The 19,148-nt window shown below is 41.2% G+C and overlaps 1 protein-coding gene across 5 annotated transcripts in view; it reads right to left on the bottom strand.

The window, feature by feature from the left end:
• The window catches only part of MTA1 (metastasis associated 1), a 77,265-nt gene that overhangs the window by 7,569 nt on the left and 50,548 nt on the right, over positions 1 to 19,148 (bottom strand). For 2 of the 5 annotated variants that reach the window (XM_027713286.2, XM_039389778.1), the window contains exons 12-19: positions 18,416 to 18,531; positions 17,399 to 17,550; positions 15,584 to 15,773; positions 15,108 to 15,197; positions 13,042 to 13,194; positions 12,257 to 12,292; positions 6,508 to 6,519; positions 1,487 to 1,518 (exon numbers count right to left, since the gene is read on the bottom strand). In XM_027713286.2, the coding sequence (XP_027569087.1) occupies positions 1,487 to 1,518; positions 6,508 to 6,519; positions 12,257 to 12,292; positions 13,042 to 13,194; positions 15,108 to 15,197; positions 15,584 to 15,773; positions 17,399 to 17,550; positions 18,416 to 18,531 (781 nt within the window). The remainder of the gene's footprint in view (positions 1 to 1,486; positions 1,519 to 6,507; positions 6,520 to 12,256; positions 12,293 to 13,041; positions 13,195 to 15,107; positions 15,198 to 15,583; positions 15,774 to 17,398; positions 17,551 to 18,415; positions 18,532 to 19,148) is intronic. The other 3 variants (XM_027713289.2, XM_039389780.1, XM_039389779.1) reach the window with 2 other exon arrangements.

Below are 19,148 nucleotides of genomic sequence, written 5' to 3'. Positions count from 1 at the left end.
CGTGAAACAAGAGAACTTCGGCACCACAGCAGACCACTGAAATACTTTAACAACTGCTTTTAGATTTGGCATTTGTTAAGCAAAAGGTTTCAAATAAAAGCTTTTCTGATGGCTTTTTTTTTTCCTCCACCAGGCTTCTCCAAGAAAATCCTTTTGTTGAAGTTGCAAAGGATATTTTTTCCACATGTGCAACATACACAGGAGAGCAACTCCGGAAAACGTTCTTGAAAATACCTAGAAAGGGCACCCTTGTCCTTCCAGGTTGCCTTTTCTCTACCTGCACAGTGAAATCTATTTCAAATGATACATCCTGAAATGCAGACCTTTTATTTTTCATTCAGTAGCACATTTTATCAGGCAACCAGAAATCAAGACAGTTCTGGGGGTTTCACTCTAAAACACCTGAAAAGTATTAGGTCATCACAGATTTCTCCCACTGCTCTTGAGCTGGTTTATTCAGCAGACACAAACAAGTAGCCAGTCTCCTCAGTGACACAAAATTAAGCTGAATTCATGGAGGAATACAATTTACCACTTCAGATCAAGGAACAAACCAAAGGAATACTCTGTTATTACAAGCAGCCTGGCATGCTCAAGTTGTAGCCTCCCCTCAGGACTCTACACACTATCCCAGAACATTGTCAGATTTAATAATGCCTGTGATCGCTGTTCAGTGACCACCAGTCACACCTGCTGCTGACTAACCTGTGTCACAGGGACTCTGCTGACACCAATGCATTGTGGCAGTTCAGCTAATGAGGCAAACCTCACTTTATCAACATCAGAAGATCATTTGGGGGGTGGGGGGGAAATATGCTTGAAGCTGTCTCCCATAAGCCACATGTAAGGGCCAAAGGGGATGCACAGCCTCTGCACTGGCCCCTTCACACTGGGGTGAATTTCATGAGAAAGCATTTTGCCAGAGACACATATCACTGAGACTGGCTATTTGCTTCTGTCCTTTATTAAACTCAGCACAATAGATGAAAGGCTAGGAATAATTTTTACTCAAAAAAAAAAAAAAGGAACATAAAATACAAGCATTCTCAGCAGACAACTTGCACACCAACTTCCTAAAAAACAAACAAACAAACAAAAATCCCTGTTTTCCAAACAAACCTTCCATCATTTAAACCTTTCTCCTGCAGGGAAACACATTCCACCTAGAAACACATCCCAAAACTTTGCTGTAAACAGCCACTCAGTTTCTGCATGAGCAGAAACAAAATGTTCCATTCAAAACAGGATCTCATTTGTAGATAAACAGGTAGATAGATTTGAGGTTTAAAATGTATTTAACCAATTGGATGTTTCGTATGCCCAAAAATAAATTTATTTTTTTTTTAACTTTTCAGTTAATTGGGAAATGTGACCAGCTGCAAACAGCAAAGGTGGAAGTGAGCACTACGGTTTAATGGGGTGTTCTATCTAGCACGGGTTAATAATTCTTCTTTTCCCTGTTTTGGTTAAATGAACATTCTCTTACCATTTGTCTGGTTTGTCCGTGGTTAGGCAGACCTAACAAACAGGAAAGAGAATAGAGCTGGTAAGACCATTGCTTTTCCAAGACAGAAAAAAGTACAAAATCAAAACACACGCAGCTATGATTGCAACTGTGTTGTTTTGCTAAGGCTAGAGCTGTCTACTGAACTAACTTCTCCCATCCTAGAAAAGTGTCTGAGAAAAGAGCTTCCTTAACAACATGGTTTGAAGAGCAGAGGCCCCAAGTTACAAACACGTTCCATTCGCCCAGTCTTTTCTCCGTTAACTCTCACCTTCTTCAAACTACCACTAAAAGTACACCTCCTCTTTCAGATCCAAGGTTTTCCCCAAGTCCTGGGAAAAATCTGACGTTCTGTTTTTACTTTGAGGAATTTACTGACGTCAAGGAGGAGAAGGTGGAAGGCATTATTCACTGTCAGGACAGCAACAAACAGAATCTTTCCATCCTCCTTGGGGTCCCCTGGGAACCCCTCGGCTCAGACGTCAGCTAGAAGCTGTTAGCAAACAGAGCGTATCTGCTGAACCTACCACGAGTAAATACTTCCACAGGCGTAGCTCCATCAGCCACAGAGCACAGTGACTCCAGCTACCAAACAAAGCCCTTCCCCAGCAACACAAACAGCACCCTACAGCACCGAGCACAACAGCTTGGTCTGACGAGGTGCTTCGCTGCACTATCGGGTGCCCCGTCACACTGCCACAGTGCATGCACTGAACTGCACTTTGCAGACACGAGACCCTGCAGGACAAACAAAGGTCTGGGGGGTTAGGAGAAGGATGTGTTGCTGTAAGGCAGCATGGCATGGCACCATTTGGTTTTCTAAGATGCATGCTCTCAGGAAACAGCATTTCATTAACATCCGTGCACCAAACCACCTTTCTCATCCCCTTCTGTCTGAGAACCAACACGTCAGTACACCAAATCCAACAGGTACTACAGGACAGGCATCAGCAAATGCTGTCACTGGCTGCAGAAGGTACCACTATGAATTCTGCATTCACATTCACAGCAAGCTTCACAGCTTGACCTTTGAACCCTCCCACTGCCAGTGAGTTAAGCTGTGATGAGAGAGCAAAACTTTTCAAAGAGTCCAGCAAAAATGAACTTTCACAGCTCATGGTCCGTATTCCAACAGGTCCCCTGAGGTTCTCCTTTGTAACACCAAATATACTGTATTTGCATCAGGTATGACAGGAAACACAGGCCACAGCAGTGTATCAGGAGGGAGGAAGGCGGAACAGGGGACATTTTCTGAGCACTGGGTATCATGACACCACATTAAAATTGACAGTTTATATCAAGTGTATTTAGCATTCTGTGTAGCTGTATGCTGTCAGCTACCCCAAATGGGAAGACACATGGTTTCAGTTTTTGCTGCATTTTTGTGTTTTAAGTATCCACAGAGAAGAAGTAATTGCCAAAAAGATTTCCACCAAATCTGTAGGACAGATGTACCAGGCACCAAATTAGAAGACCAATAACAACCTTTGGATGTTGACAAAGGCAATGCAGGCGCCAGATAATCATTCCTTTTTACATGGGAGCAGCAATTGCATCCAAAACACAGCTGTGAGCAGCCGTTTGAGATGGATGGACAAAGAGCTCCACGGATGCTGGGAAACAGCACAGCCAGCAGGATGCAACCAGAATCTGTCAGCTTAAGAGCTAAGCTCCAGCACTCGTCTTTTATTTCCCCCTTCCATAACTGAAAGATAATGTTTTCTCCATTCACAGGAGCTCTGAGAGATGTAAATCAACTGATGCTAGTCCCTGGACTGAAGCCACACACTTTGTTTTAACTGCAGTCCAGATCAGTTCTTTTCTTGTACAAAGACCATCCCTGATGCCAAAAAAGACTGGGTTACAGAAGCAGCTGATACGTGGCTGCTGCGATGACTATTGCTGGATGTATGACAGACAGTAAACAGTGCTATTCCTAAGCACCACAATTAACCCAGAATATTCCATGGGGAGAAGTGAGAGATGCAAACTGAGCAAAGGCTAAGCAGAAGTGCTGCTTGCTCTGAGCCCCAAAGCTTCAGAGCCCTCAAACAGCAGAGAAGCAGTGCTAACAACGGGTACACACCTCGCTCCCAATCTGCCATTTCTAGCATAAAGCTGCCCATGACAACTTTTTGCTCCAGTAAAATAGGACACAAAACAAAGCTACAGTTTCAATACAATTTATACTCTTGGTATCACAGCAGTAAGGTATCAATTAGCATGTTAATCTTAGTGAATTAATCCGTGAATTTTCCCTTTAGTCACACTTCGATAACTGAAGTCTGAAAGAATGAAAACAGGCACTAAAAAGATCTTATTCACTTGGCAATTAAAAAAAAATTACAGTAAAAGCATATGAAGCCAAAGCACTGCTATTAAATGAGCAACTTTTATGCACCAAAGAGATGCAGAGAGACAGCACAACATCTGTAACCCATTGCAGAACAGCTGGCAAGTCAACAGGATGCATCTGTACTGGAAACAATGGATTCTCACCCAAAAGTTTTTGGTGGCTTCTGTGCGAGAGATGAAGCCTGTGAGATGCAGACACCTCTACAAACTAAACCAATCCTCTGTCTCTGGGTGAGCAGGGTACAGACAGGTAACTCACCATCTCAGACTCAGACCTGCCCCACGTGCCTGCTCCATTTTCACAGATCAAGGTTTGAGAGAGAGATGTCTCACACACATTCATCCACAAGCAGGTTAAAAGTAAGACAGCACAGGAATTTAAATCAGCAGCAGAATACAACAGTTTTGGCAGCTCCTCTCCAAGAAAAAAAACTGTCCAACTTTATTTTATGGTGGAATGTCTAGAGAAGCCATGGGGCAAAAAGTTTTGAGGCAAACCTCACCTTATCCACATCAGAAGATCATTTGGGGGGCTAAAATGATAATCTAAGGTCCAACTGCTTGAATTTACACAGCTCCACATCAGAAACAACACTGACCTCCTCCAAATGACACAGAAATACACAAACAAGAAAAGAAGCTTTTAGGATTGACCAAACCTTTAAAACCACAAAGTGTAAAGGTCTACAGTTGTGCCTGTAAGTAGGTCTTCCACTCTTTTGCGGCCAAAGAAATTGAAATATACTCTGAAAACTCCAGATTAAATGTTTGAGGGCTTTTTCCATAGCACTGAAAAGAACCCAAGGCCCCAGAAAATCTCCTGACATCCAATTCCTCCTGCCAGTCTCTGAAATAAAGAGGAAGTACCAGAGGAAAAAATGAAGACAAACTGAAGGTATAGCTGCAGAGAATCATAAATGTCCTTTGCCAAAGATGATTCTACATTGTTACTGAAATGGTAATAAAACATCTAATCCCTGTACAGAGATTAACTGACACCCTCAGAGCAGGCTTTCACTCCCCACAACTTAGTGCCAAAGACCTCAGAACTGTTCCTCAAGCATAAGCACAATCACAGAGATTTTGGCTGAAAACCAGTCCAGCAGGTTACTACGCCCTAATGATCCTTTCTTCTTGAAGTATCAAAGCTGCAGATGAATATACTTTCACCTAAGGAAGCACAGGTGGGGAAAGACTACCACAAACAGCAACACAAGTCTGCTACTACTGGGAAACTACCTCTCAGTCAACCAACCCGTTCCTTTTCTAACACTCTCCATTTCATTTGAATCTCATGCTTTCAGATTTGTTTAAAATAAAAATTCTGAATGAGAGAATACCTAAACTTCCAGCAGCAATTAGAGCACCACCCCAAGAGCACACTGAGGGAGCAGGGGATAGGTGGCACCCAACAACATCGAGTGGAGTGGTGGAATCTCATTTCCCAATGGAAAGCAAACCAGCACATCTGTTCCCACTGGTAGCCTGACACTAAACATGCTCTTTGCTGATCCAGTCCCATCCCCTGCGACTCTAGAGAGAGGACCTCAGCATCTCAGTGGCGGCATACAAAAATCACTCCCACTGTTCAGTTTCTGCCTGCTTTTTGCCAACACCACACGAAACACAACTGCCATTTTCAGAAGCAGAAGAGCCTAAACCCTCGGCAGCGTGCCCAGCACAGGCTGGAGTGCAGGGATGTTCCCATGAAGTTACTACAGCAAGTTTCAAGAAGCTGAAGCATGGACAATTTTCTGCTTGGGTAGAAACCTTCCAGTGCTTTTCCATGTGTGAACATACAACACTGTTGCTGGATATTTACAGTCCATTTCATAGTTCAACAGAAGACTGTACAAAACTGACCCAAGTACCAAGGAGGAAGAGTAGCCCAGCTTCCAGCCACTGGACACAACCCGGAGTTGTTAAATTTATATTTATGCAAAGTTACTAACTTCAGTCTTCAGAGTATCTACCACACACAAAAATATGGGTCCTTCATCAAGCAATTAGTCAGATGGCATTTTGTTTTTTACCTTCTGTTTACCAACGAGAAGTATCATGCAGAGCATGCAATATGCAGCAAGATTCATGAGTGCATCTCCAGTCACAGTGAACGTAGAGAATTTCACGTACGCTTTCACAACCAGCAACTTTACTCCCCTAAAATACATTCCTTTCAAAAATCCATACACTCTTTATATGCATGTTCCTTTTCCAAAAGGAATCCTCCTCCTGGGATTTCATCCTTCCCAGCAGTAACAAAAACATCAACAGTATCATATTTGTGAGCAAGCTAGAAAAAAAATATAAAAATTCATGCATGAATGAGGCTTGATGAACAAGGATTTCAATTCCAGGTTACTGGTTCACTTGAGGCAGTCTCAGTGTGTTGACATATACATACATACACTTTTTGCAAGCTTGCAAGAACACTTTAGCACCCCTCCCTTTCTTATAACTACCAAGAGTGTGTTATTGCTGTGAGCAGATTGAGTGTCCACCTTCTAACAATCAGAGGCTACAAACTTTCAGGAATGCAAGTGCAACAAGCAGAACAGAACATAAATTGTACCAAACACCACCTAGACTAACATTTCCTTCAAATTCTGTGGTACATAAAAACAATGTTAAATTTGCAATTTACTTACCTAAGTAAGTTCCTACCAAGATTGGCAAAGGAAAAGGAAAAAAAAGGTTTAAGGTTAAAAAAGGGAAAGATTGACGTAGTTCAGAATACAGCCCAGCCCCATGCAACAAATAGAGATATACAGACTGGTTTGGTTGTAAAGAAACACAGAAGTAATCACAGTTCTCTGTTGCACAGATAAACCCAAGACAACATTAAACACACAGTAACTCCAAATGAGAGATTTTGCAAAGAGTGGCTTTAATTTTGGATGAGTAAGTATTGGTTTGTTACCCACCTCTTTCCACTAACCCCTGCATATTAACTTCATTGGATTTGGACAGCATTTCCTAAAATGCTTGGTCTAACAGGTCTCACTAATTTACTGTAACCACCTCACAGATGTGTCTATTCACGCAAAGCTGTACCTCCTGCTACAAGTACTTCAAGGACCCTGCTAATACTTTCTGGATAGTGACAGTCAACTCCAAGAAGTCAGCAGCTACCCTTGGACAAGGATGTTGAGAATGGAGAGCTGCCATCTGTCTCACAGTTGAGCCAATCAATACTATCCACTTGCATTCCAAAAAGAGCATCATATATATCCTGCCTGGCTGTAACACACTAAGTGGTTAAAAAGAGGCAACAAAACCATGCACACCTTACTGCTTTAGGATTTGCTGATCCAAGCTATGTAAACTAGAAAGCACTGAATTATTCACTATTCTTAGAGTTAGGAGCATTATACATCATATACATACATGTGTGTGTATGTGTGTGCGTGTGTATATATATATATATATATATATGAATGATATGTGTCACATAGGTAGATTCCACTCAATTACAAATTCAGGCTTTGTACTGTCTGGGACTTTGCAATTCTGCCCTTGCACTGTTATACATTCATTTCCTCTCACATTAATTACACCTGCTCTCTACCACTGCCTTGGGATATACACTCGCCTCTCACTCAGTCAACATCTGCACCTTACTCCATCCCATTGCTCCTAGATAAAATAGTTTTTAGTAGCTGATCCATAGAGCATGATGCCCATCTGCTGATTTCATTTTCAGATCTTTATCCATAACACCAAAAGAAACTAAACACAGTATCACGGCTAAACTGAAGGCAAGAGAAAAAAATTTCACCTAACATCTGAATACAAAATCCTAAGTCAAATTCTCAAAAATAATCAGTACTTCTGACAAATAACCTAAAGCAAGGAAGTTGCACAGGCACAAGCTTTTCAAGCAACTTGCCATTCTTCCCTGCTGCTGGCAAGAAACAGTCATTCCATTAAAAAACACTGAACATTTTCTCTCTTGTTAATAGTCAGCATTACTGTGGTTTGGATATCAACAGCTAAGGCCAGGACTTTTGCCCCATACCCCCTGTATAGCACTTTTCACTAAAGGACCAATACACCCTCCTCAGCTTTGGAAGGACAACTGGGGCCACTGTTGATAAAGGCAGAATTTTGATACATTTTCTGCAAGGTCTAAGTCAGCTGGAAAAAAAACTGAGGTAATTCTGGTCCCTCACATAGCTGATGTTACAGAACTTCCCTACTTTCCCACTTCAACAGCTGGTTCTGCTCAAGAACAGTTTTTCCACTGTCATGCTCATCTCTTGATAACTGAACTAAAGCCATGCTAGGCTGATGAAAGCTTCAATTTCTAGAAGTTCATTCACGTTTCCCAAAAATGAGGTGAGAGACAATGAACCAGAATACGTTAAATTGGACTGACATTCCATTTGGGTTTAGAAATCCCCAGCAGCAGAAGCAAGGTATTCCAACAGTTAATTAACCTCATTCAAAAATCTGCAGCTTGTTTCCAGCCAAAATTTTTCTACTGTACCTTCTGGCTACTGCAGCTCATTATTAGATTCCCAGCTAGACAAAAAGCCCTCTATTATTATACTTCTGCTGCTCCTGTCAGCAGAGACAAACATCTACAACTTCCACTTTGGTAAAAGCATTTTCCATTATACAGTGTGTTTTCCAGTCCCTTCACTGTTTTCACAGCTCTTCTATAAACCCTCTCCAATTTTCAGCATTCGATCCACTACCATGTTATCAATGCGAGTTTGTTGCTGGGAAAAGCCTTCCCTTTATTCCAGCTACTCATTCATGTCCTCCCTCTTTCTGCCAATTTTAGAGTGCATGTGATGACCCTGAAAAACAAATTTGATTACATGAAAGCTAACATGGTATAAAAGAGAGGGGAGAAAAAATAAAAATCTAACAATGCTCCTTCCCTTCCCCCAGCAGGAATTTGCATAGACAAGTACCACATGGATCCCACACTGGATAGGTGTAAGGAATCAAGTAAACAGTTTCCAGAACATAAAACATCCTATCTCTCTAGGGGAAGTTTCATGGTGAAGATTGTGAGTCAAGCTCCAGAACATTAGTGAAAAAGCAATAAACTGGTAATTTTTTTAAATCTCACTGTATTTGACAGCTTAGGAGACTCCTTGTACTTTTCATGCTCCAAAAATAGGATCCTGCAGCAATTTGTCCATGCTAATCTAATGTTGAAGGAGAGCTGGGAAGGGCACTGTACACCTAGTGATGCCTCCAAGATGATTTAAAGAGGAAGAAAACAAAATAGATGAAAGGACTGCACCTTTCTTATAAAATAGAATGCAGGTAGTGAGGAGATGAGATTAAGAATATTTTCCTGCGCTTGGAATTCAGGCACCGGTCAAAACTCAAGATGCCTGGCCAGACAAATCATATTCAAAGCCTGAAAAAGTTAAGGTCTCAAGGGTTAAGCAGAGATGAGTCAGAAAAAGAAAAGTTAAAATTACTTAGCTGGAGTTACAGTAGCAAGAGAAAAAACCAAGCAATTAAACAACAAAATTCCAAAGGAAAAACCTGAAGTACTCCTTAAAATTCAGCAATTACCATGCATAAACATGGATCTTAATGATTTACACTTAGCAAAAATACAAGCTGCTACTTGGCTTATTTCCTGCAAATAAATCTCTTGATTATATATTGCTTTACAACCTGGCCATAAGGAAGCCTTACAAACTCATCACATGTCATCAGCTCAGCAAGCAGCCATAACTGACAGTGTCCATACTTCTCCTCTGATTTTGGAAGTAATAGCCCAGCACCAGAAGACTTCTATCACCAGCAAAGAGAGTTCAGCTAAAGCCCACCACAACAGCTGTCCACTGTCACCTGTCAGAGACTTTGACACAGTGACCTGTCCAAACTGTAAGGTGTCTTGCAGGTGCCACCAACACAGCACAGCAGTAGGAAGCAGAGAAAAACCTGGATAACCCATACAACATTGCAGTAGGTTAACATCTCCTTGAAAACTACTTCAACATAGGTGGATATAGTGTCTTCCTGCACCTAAATTTGTGCAGAAATAGTATTTTCAGCCTCTGTGCAGTTGTTGGAACATCAGCTTTTCTTTGCAGTACACTCCTACAGTGACCTAAGCCAGTATGTCACTGGGTATCACTAAGGGGAGAGGAGAAACATAAAAAACAACACAGAAACCCCCACAATTTCCCATAGTATCTATAGGACTCATGTAAATGCAGAATCTGATTGGTTCTACCAATTCAGTTTACCCTCATTAATCCTTTCCTTCTACTTTAGAGGTCAGCTATAATCCAAAATTCTGGATAGATGGGTTTATTTCTATCCTTTTATAGTAACTCACTCGCTGGCTCCTAAATTCCGGTCAAAAGGTTTCATTACTCTCACTGCTGTTTGCCGCTTCTTTTGAACAGTTTCAACTCGTGCTCTTCCTCTCCCTTCCTGCCAACAGCCCTCCCAGGTTAGTAAACCTATATGGTTCCATTCTCAGCACCACGATCCCACTTCTTGCACGGCACAGGGAACCAGTGTTAGCCATGCCCACCAGCCAGCAAGGCTTACCAGCTCACATGCAAGGCAACTGGGAACCTGTGCTAAGGGGCACTAACACACAAAATGGGAACAGGACAGAAAGAGATCCACCAAACTTTCACCATCTGTTTCCCTGTGCCCAGCAGATCTCGATCCAAGTTCTTTAAACTTTGTTTCTTTGCAGGTGGTTCCCTTCCTTCCCTGTCTTGGCAAAGCTTCCAGCAACCCAGGGTCAGGAAGTATTTCAGATGTCAAACTGCAGCGTGGCAAACATTCTACATTCACAAATAAATCTCAACCAACAAGTTTAAGCTGAACTGCTCACAAAAATATTCAGTTAACACTCACTCCCTCAGCAGGTAAACAGATTTTGGGACTGAACTCTACTCTCCTACCTAGCAGTTACAGAGACAAGTACTACTGCAAGTATTTCAGTGGCTGGCTGAGAACAGATTGAGCAGGTAAAGCAGCAGGTGCTCAGGGAGATCTGCACAGCTACACACATCTGCTTCAGAGAAACACGTATTCTGAGGAGCCTGAACAGGTACTCCTCCAAAATCTTTTTGCAAACTGCTTCAGCGACAGTTATGACTGAAATGTATCTAATCAAATACTTATACGAGCAGTGTTCTGTATCTTGGAACACTAAAATAAGAAACCTCCATTTCCAGAGAATCGCCTTGGGTTATTAAGTCCAGTGCTCAGTGCAGAGAGAGCCTTCCTGAGAGAAGGATCTGTTCTACTTCCCTCCTTTGGGCCTCTGAGCTTCACAAGTGCATGATCTGCTGAGCAACTCAGCAGTCCCCGTGCTGAGGAAGACATTTAGCAGGGAGCAGCCGCCATGCCCATAAGCAGGTAGTCACTGGGAGCTGTGGAAATTCAATGAGCTACTCTTCATCTACATCCCTCATTAGTGGACGAAGCTTCCAAGGAAGCAAAACTGACCAAGGCAGCAGGGCTCTGTTATTCTTCCCAAAAGACAAGTTACAAAGTACATGAAAACTCGGCAACGTGGTATCAAGGCATAAATTCCCAAAGACAGCCAGACAGTAGAACAACCACTGTCCTCACTGTTGTATTCTCCACATGCACTCATATATGCATGCATGTAAATACTGGTAACCATCCGCTGCCTCAGCCATTAATCACAAAGCTCAACATCAGGGCATGCAGTGTTGGCCAGCTCAGGGGAACAGGTAAGCTTAAGTTTTTGTGTTTGCCTGTCTCACAATGACACTTGTTTAGCCTAACTATTCAAAATGGGTTTGTTCCATTGAAGTTGGTAAAGTGACATCACGTATACATTTCCTGCATTATCACGAATGAAAGCTTCTGAGGTCTGTTCAGTACTCAGAACAGATTAATTTTTAAGCAGTGGAAACTTTGAAAATAATCTTCTACTGCCAGCAGAGAAGAGAGTCTCTCACCAGTGAGACTGTCCACTCTCAGTGGAAAATACAGAGACTTTGAGACTTGATGTAAATACTGTCTTCTATTTCTTTTGGTCAGAGTGAATTCGAAGTAGTTCGAGATCCGTGAAACTTTGTTTTCTTAAAAGTCAGTGAAACAACACCTACTTTCAAACCAACCATCACAGCTGCCAGCAGTTTCACAGAACTGCTAGAAGACTGCTCTGTCAACTGGAGGAATTAGTAATCAATTATGAATACAGGATTTTGCATCTTCAGTAGGGTTGTACGACTTGTCGCCTGCATGTGAAAAGCCTGAAAGGTGAACAGCATAACCATGGGTGGAAGTGGTTACCCAAGGAACACTTAGACATCAACACAGAAGGTGCACACAGACTCATTAGCCACAAAGCACAGACAAGCCAGCAGATGAAACTAAAAATCACTCTCCTAGCATAAGCTGAGCGCAGCTTCAAGGTCTTACCCCTGCTAGGCATCAACAGGCGCTTCTTCATGTTGCCTGATAGAGCACAAGTGAACAGAAAAGAGAAAAACATCACATCAGCAACCTGAACAGCAGCAGTTTTAAAAGTTCTTAATGTTAAAACACAATCAGATATCAAATGTTTGTAATTATATTTCAGATAAGCTACATATAAAGTTAAAATTAAAGGTAAAAATGAGAAAAACTCTCTAGCTCTCCCTCCCTGTTGAGTCACTTGCTCCAAGGCAGGAACAAGTTTATGCCATGCCAGATCTGGCTCCTCTGCCTCCTTCAGCTAAGCAGCAGCCTGCCTTTATTGTGGCCATGCAGCCCCTGGTAGCTTTGCTGAAAGCCAGGTGACCCACACATTAGAAAGCCACCTGGGAACTGCATAGCTACTACCTACAGGTTAAAAAGCTGTAAACCTCAAAAGAAAAAGGAAACATCACTGGAAAAAGCTATTAAGCTATTCTTTGTACTACTAACTTAAAAACTCAAGTTTCTCCTTCACTATCCCAGTTGCAAGATTGGCCAAGCCAGGCAGAGTTCCAGTAGCACAGCAACTTTTGTGTGCATGCACCTCCCAGGCAGTCCACATCATGTGTCTCACCCAGAAGGAGAAGTGGGACAGGCGATTTGTACAACAGGAAAAAATAGCCTCCCTCAAGAATAAGAAACTTGGAATTTATATAAAGGACTGTGGGTTTACATCATCTCTTTGTATACCGAAAGGACAGAAGGAAAAGCCTATACAGACAATATACATTTTGTGGAAAAATATTTACCATCCATTCCATTGTGTTGTTCGTAACTTCTTTTTCCCAGGATAGTTGGGGACCCATTGTTAATGACAGGCGTAAACTTAGCAGGAGTCAAATTGTTGAGAGAACTGGACAAGCTCTTTGCAGGATCTGGTTTCGGAGGACATGGATGAGACTCTGTTGAAAAAGAGCAAAGTGGTATTTTTTTATTAGCAAAGATACTGGAATTATAAATCTGAAAACACCCTGCAAACTTCCAAGGTGACCAAGTATACCTCCCTTTATATTCAAGTGATTTCAGTCAATAATTTTGACTTGCATTTGCTACTGATACAAAGCATATACATATATTTAGAAATTCACCGCTACTGAAGATGTTAAAATCAATGTCATTATATCATCCTAAAATAAGATTTGATAACAAAAGCACTTTGTATCTATTTCCATAATACTGTTCTCTGACAACATGGAGTGATTTTGGGGGTGCTGTATATTAAAAGCCAACTTTGGACAGTCATGAAACACTCCTTAACCCTGGGGAAATTACAACTTTGCCAGTTTTGCAAGGTTTATAAAAAATAAAATTTCCTAACTAGCCAAACAAGTGAGGATTCGAAGACCCACTATAAAGAACCCATGGAGTATGAATTTAAGCTTTGGACCAAGGCAGAGATGAAGCACACGCTCTTCAACTGAAAAGATTTTGAGAAAGTTACCAGCAGCAGTAAATGGGATCTTCAACTGAGTTTTTTCTCTTACAGGCCCAACAGCAGAGTAACATATAACTTCAAGCCCACTAAGCACAACATCTCCAAAAATACATTCTTGCCAGTCCACAAGCATCCCTCCATTTCTTACCAGTCCATCAGCCTCCTTCCATTTCTATCATTACCTCAATAATCCAATGGAGACCCTGACACAGTGCAATGAAAACTCAAAATCTACTGCTACATTCTGTACAACTATTAAAAGAACAATTTTATCCAACAGCAAACTTCTCCCTTTACTGGCTTTCTTTTGCTGCACTGCAAGTATCCAAGGGTTCCTCAATCTGTGTATCCCATTAGTTTACAGCAGAAGTACAACACTCAACAGAGAAGCAGTAAATATTTAATACACCCTCAGCCTTACAATATTGCATAAACAAAAATGTTCAAAGAAACCTAAAATCAGCTCCAGTGTTGCTTATCTAAATAAGAAGGCAATCAATTTCCTTGCTAGGCCGGGAGCCTTCAAAGAGCCCCCCTCCAAGCCGGCTTTCTGCGGTTAGACTCGCGTTTGGCTGCTGGAACAACCCGGGAAATGTCTGCAGGGTATCAACAGCAACCGGCAACACCAGGGAACACGATTCTGCATTCATCTGGAGTCAGCACTGCCATGTCACGTAGCATCACTCTAGATGCTTCCAGCACCTAAAACTTACACCCAAGTCCTGGAGGGAGATATTCAGTACTCTCCCACAGATCAGCCGATGAGGCCCAAGTCCTCTACAAAATTGTAATTAAAATAATAATAATAATAAAAAAAATTCCAAAAAACAAGGGGAAAGTAAAGAATGGACATATAGTCCCCTTGTCTAGTTTCAGAACAGAACAGCCAGCAACTGAGTCACAAGCTGTGGGACACAGTGCTGTTCTAAATCCAAGAGGCTTCTTGGAGGACCCAACTGTATGAACTGCCTCCAGACAGCCCAAAAATTGGAAAAGTGGACAACCAAATATTCCCAAAATATTACGTTTGTGCCTCTGTTAGCAGCTGGTAGTTTGTACCCAGATACAACAGAAGCCACAGCAAACACATCCCTCCCTTCACATGAAAAAGTTTCTGATACAGGTCGATGAGCCCGGAGTGGAGTGTGGAGCCACTAGGTCTGTCAGATTAAGTAGGAAAAGGAAAAAGGACAAGTTATTGGGAAGGTTTTCATGTTTGGTTTTGTTTGGGGGATTTTTTTTGTTGGGCTTTTTTTAGTCCAGAATGAGCATCTAAATTTAGAACCAAATGGAAGAACCAGATGGTCAGCAGAATTGCCAGGAGGGTGTTTTCTATGGCTGGGGGCTTTTGCATTTGGTGGTGTTTGTTTTTTTTAATACCTAAATACCGGAGTACTGCTTCTAAAGGCTTTCGAACCACTTGCTTTAATAGCAATGGGTTTTCTGATGCCTCAGGTAAACGTGCTGTGCCTGTAAAACACAGAAAAATAATTAGAGGGTAAAGACATTTAGATACCAGAGCAAAACTAAATTAATAACTCCAGTGTCCTGAAAAAGCTCTCCCATTAAAAGAAATTTTACAGGTGGCAAGCATGTCTTGGCAACATGACACAAATGCAGGAGAACAACTCGATGTAACAGCAAACATGAATAAATTAAAACAGATAATTATATGAATTTTCAAAGTTATTTGCCTAGCCCACAATCAGTTAGAAGGCTTTGCAAATATAGCTAGATTTTGTGAAACCACTAGCTACATGCAAGAGAGCATCTCAACAAGCTGCAACTTGAACTTTACAGGAAAGGAGCCTCAAAGAGCTCCTTTGCAAGGAGGTCCCAGCTGCAGCACCACTCACATTCTGCTTTGATTGCTGCACTGTTAATAGGCAGATAGGGATGTCTTGCAGCATGCCAAGGGCGCAAGATATCTCGACATAAACGTCTGGCAATTCTTGTCAGTTTTGTTGTATGGAGATAGAAAGCTTGTCGTGTCTTCATAGCAAACTTGGGACTCCCACTGTTTCGTACTGGCACACCGTGAGGACTCTAAAGAGAAAGCAAAATAAAAACTGTTTCTAAAAAAATAATCAGAAAGTATGGTTTTAAAGAAGAGAAAGAATAGCATATAAAATCACTTTCAACTACTGACTCTCAGACATGAAAACAGAAATGGTATCGCAGATAAAAATACTTTCAGCCCAGCTATTCCCCATTTCCCAAATCTTATCGAAAAATATCTCAAAGGATAAAATGAAGGTAAACCTTTTCACTTCACAGGGAGGTATTTATTTCTGTCCCAAGTTTTAAGGCAGGGACCCAAAGAAGTTACCTGGTGCTATCACATGATGTAGTGTTTATAGAGACAACAGAAAGACTCTGCAACTTTGGGTGCTTAGGGTTGCTCTGGATGCACAATGCAAGCTCCTTATAACAAAACTTTTGTAAGGAGAAGAAAATCAGGAAGGGCTGCGTGATGAAAATATACACCACAAACTCGCTTCCCAAAGCAAACATACTGCATGCAGGAAAGGTTTTGGCTCAAAATTACAAGAATTATTTTTAATTCTTAACTCTGAACTCAACAAATGCACTCACAGATGTCAAATATTGGCTGCACGTAATAAAGAATACTACTGGAAGACACTTAGCAACTACAGAGAGCCTAAGCAGTATATTCTTCATGAAAAGCAACTAAATCAACCAAAAAAATAATGCAAGTAGTACCTTGTTATCTCAAACCTATCCCACAGATGGAAAACAGGAAGAAATTTCAGTTTGGGGAGATCAAGGCTTTCCCCTCTCTGACTATTTACATATTTTTTAATTAACAAACAAGAAGCATAAGGCTGATAAAATCTGGCAGTTATCTCAGCAATTAGGAGAAGCCTGGAAAGGACAGAGGTTAAACTGAAGAAATGGAAAGGGAATGATAGCAAAGAAAAGGAGAAAGGAAAGAAATTAACCTAAACCCAAAGTTCAGTGTGCACTGTCCTCCTGTCCATGTGATGCAGCTACTTTTTCCAATCAGCCCAATATCTGATGCTTCCAGATTGAACTTATACAAATTCAAAGAAAAATCCAAGAATTCTGATTTTCAAATAAAAGAGGAAAAATGAAACAGAAGCAGCTCATACAATGCTTACTCAAACCTACCCAAAAAGGATTATTAAAAAAACCAGGCTGAAACAGAAAAACAAGATAAGGGATCTCTTAAAAAGCCACTAGCTATTTGGGGTATCTAATTTTGAATGTGCCTTGGGAAAGCAAACAGCTTTCAGGAAATAATTAATTCCTTTTTGGGATTTAAAAAAAAAAAGTCCTCTTCCCCCTACAGCAAAAATCATGGAAACCAAATACCAGAAACACTGGCTGGCATTTCAGTTTTTCCCCATCTCCATTAAGTCATCCCATGCATTTGATGGCTAGTTTGCTAAACAAATGATGTTGTGTTTGTTTTTTTTTTCTCAGGGTAGTACTTGGCAACAAATTACTTCTAGCTGAAGCGAACGTGCCAACTTCTGCAAGACACGAAATACCAAACCCAAGGACAACAATGGAGGCTGAAGGCATTCTTTGGGCTGTTAAATATTTAAGAACAGTGTACAGCTAGTTAGATACCATGACACCCAGCTTTCCAGGTGAGAGCACCAGCCTGCTTTGTGGGTACCTACCAAATTATTGCGGTTTGGTCCTGGTCTCTCCCCATCTAACCGTGTTGGCATTTTCAAGCCACCGTATTTCTTCCAGTAGGTCCAACAGGATGCACAGAGGCGACACTGCATGTTAGGGGGACCCCAAGAATACCACTGGTAAGACTGGGTGGCTAGAGATAACAAAGGTGGAAATTATATATATCCTTACACAGGATCACTTTTCAGAGCTTATTCTCTTTAGAATCATCACAAAAGAAAACCCACACACAGACAGAGCAAAGCTCAAACAGACTTTAAAAAACTGATAATGGCTTCACTGTCATCACCACTGTTAAATATACTTGTGATTTCAGCAGAATCAATTACATTAATTAATCTAAACCCCTTTTAAAACATAAACAGAAAAAAACCAACTATTAGAATGGGAAAACTTCCTGCCAATGGAACTGAAGGCTCTCATTTTGGAGGACTGGTAGACAACATCTGCAGAGCATAGCAGAGAGGGAGGATTGTCTGCAGGAACTCCCCATACATTAATTTTACAGCTAAAGAAAGTTCAGAATCTGTGACTTGACTTCTCATACAGTCTTACATTCCAGCTCCCCGTAAAGAAACACAATCATTAGAACTCTATATATTAATATCAGGCAGCAGTCCAAATATAGGAGTATCACATATTTTGAAATCTACTAAAAAATGATGAAAAAATTATCAAATTCACACCTTGGTAATGTAAGTATTCACTCAGTAGTTACCCACAACTATGTAGAACATTTACTAACTCCCCCTTTCATACTTTATAATTCTATTTACAAATATAACACCAGTAAGGAAAAAACCAACCAAACGAATGAAAACAGCACCCCGAAAAACCCAACAAAAGCAGATTTGCCTAAAAGCTGCTATATTCAATTCTGCCCCCACACCCTTGCAAAGCCTTGTCTGCCACCCCCACCACAACACAGCTGTTACTTTAAGGTTTACAACACAGCACTCACTCTGCACACACAGCTGCCACGCTGGCACTGCACTTACTGTAACAGCTCTCACAGGCCCGTCCTGCTCCTGTGTTCTGTGTCTGGACTCCAGTACCATTTACCACTCCTGGTTTGACATTATTTACATTGATCTGGTTGGGGTTTGGCTTGTTACTTAAAACACAAAGCAAAAAGAAGGACAAGCATTAATTGAGGCATGTGATTTCTTACCTGGCTTTCGAAAGTATGGCCCAAAATGTTTGAAGATTTAAATTTCATTCGACACGTGGTTTCCGGAACCAGCTGTACTTACCAGTAACCTGACTTCCATGAACACACTCTCTCCAATAATATTTAAATAACATCAGTAATGAAAATAATGATAATTGGATGCCATTTAGAAGAGTTCAAAACCTTTCAGAAAACAATAAATCAGTGAGGACAGGTAGGTATCTTATTAACTATCCCAGACATCCAAATCTAGGTGAAAAAAAGATCTCACCTACAGGTTCTTAACATGAGGGATATTTTACTTAAACCTCCAAAAAGAAGGCTGGGGACTGGAGCAGGAAATGTAGACAGAGAAAAGAGCAACCTCTGCTTTATTCAGGGGAATATAACCCTAAACTGCAGTCACAAATATTTCCATTTGTCTTACTGCAAAGGTTTGCATCATGTGGCCACAATTCCCACAAGTACATCCAACACATTATAACAACATCTGAATCACCTCACCTCATCCCTATACCCTCTTTAAAACGCTGATTTCAGGAAAAGAGGGGGGGGGGGAA

The sequence above is a fragment of the Pipra filicauda genome, unplaced genomic scaffold (assembly GCF_003945595.2).
Source record: "Pipra filicauda isolate LSUMZ 115617 unplaced genomic scaffold, ASM394559v2 scaffold76_size2844353_pilon, whole genome shotgun sequence".
Taxonomy (NCBI): Eukaryota; Metazoa; Chordata; class Aves; order Passeriformes; family Pipridae; genus Pipra; species Pipra filicauda.
The sequence above is the reverse complement of the archived record's forward strand: the minus strand, read 5'-3'. Positions and strand labels throughout refer to the sequence as shown.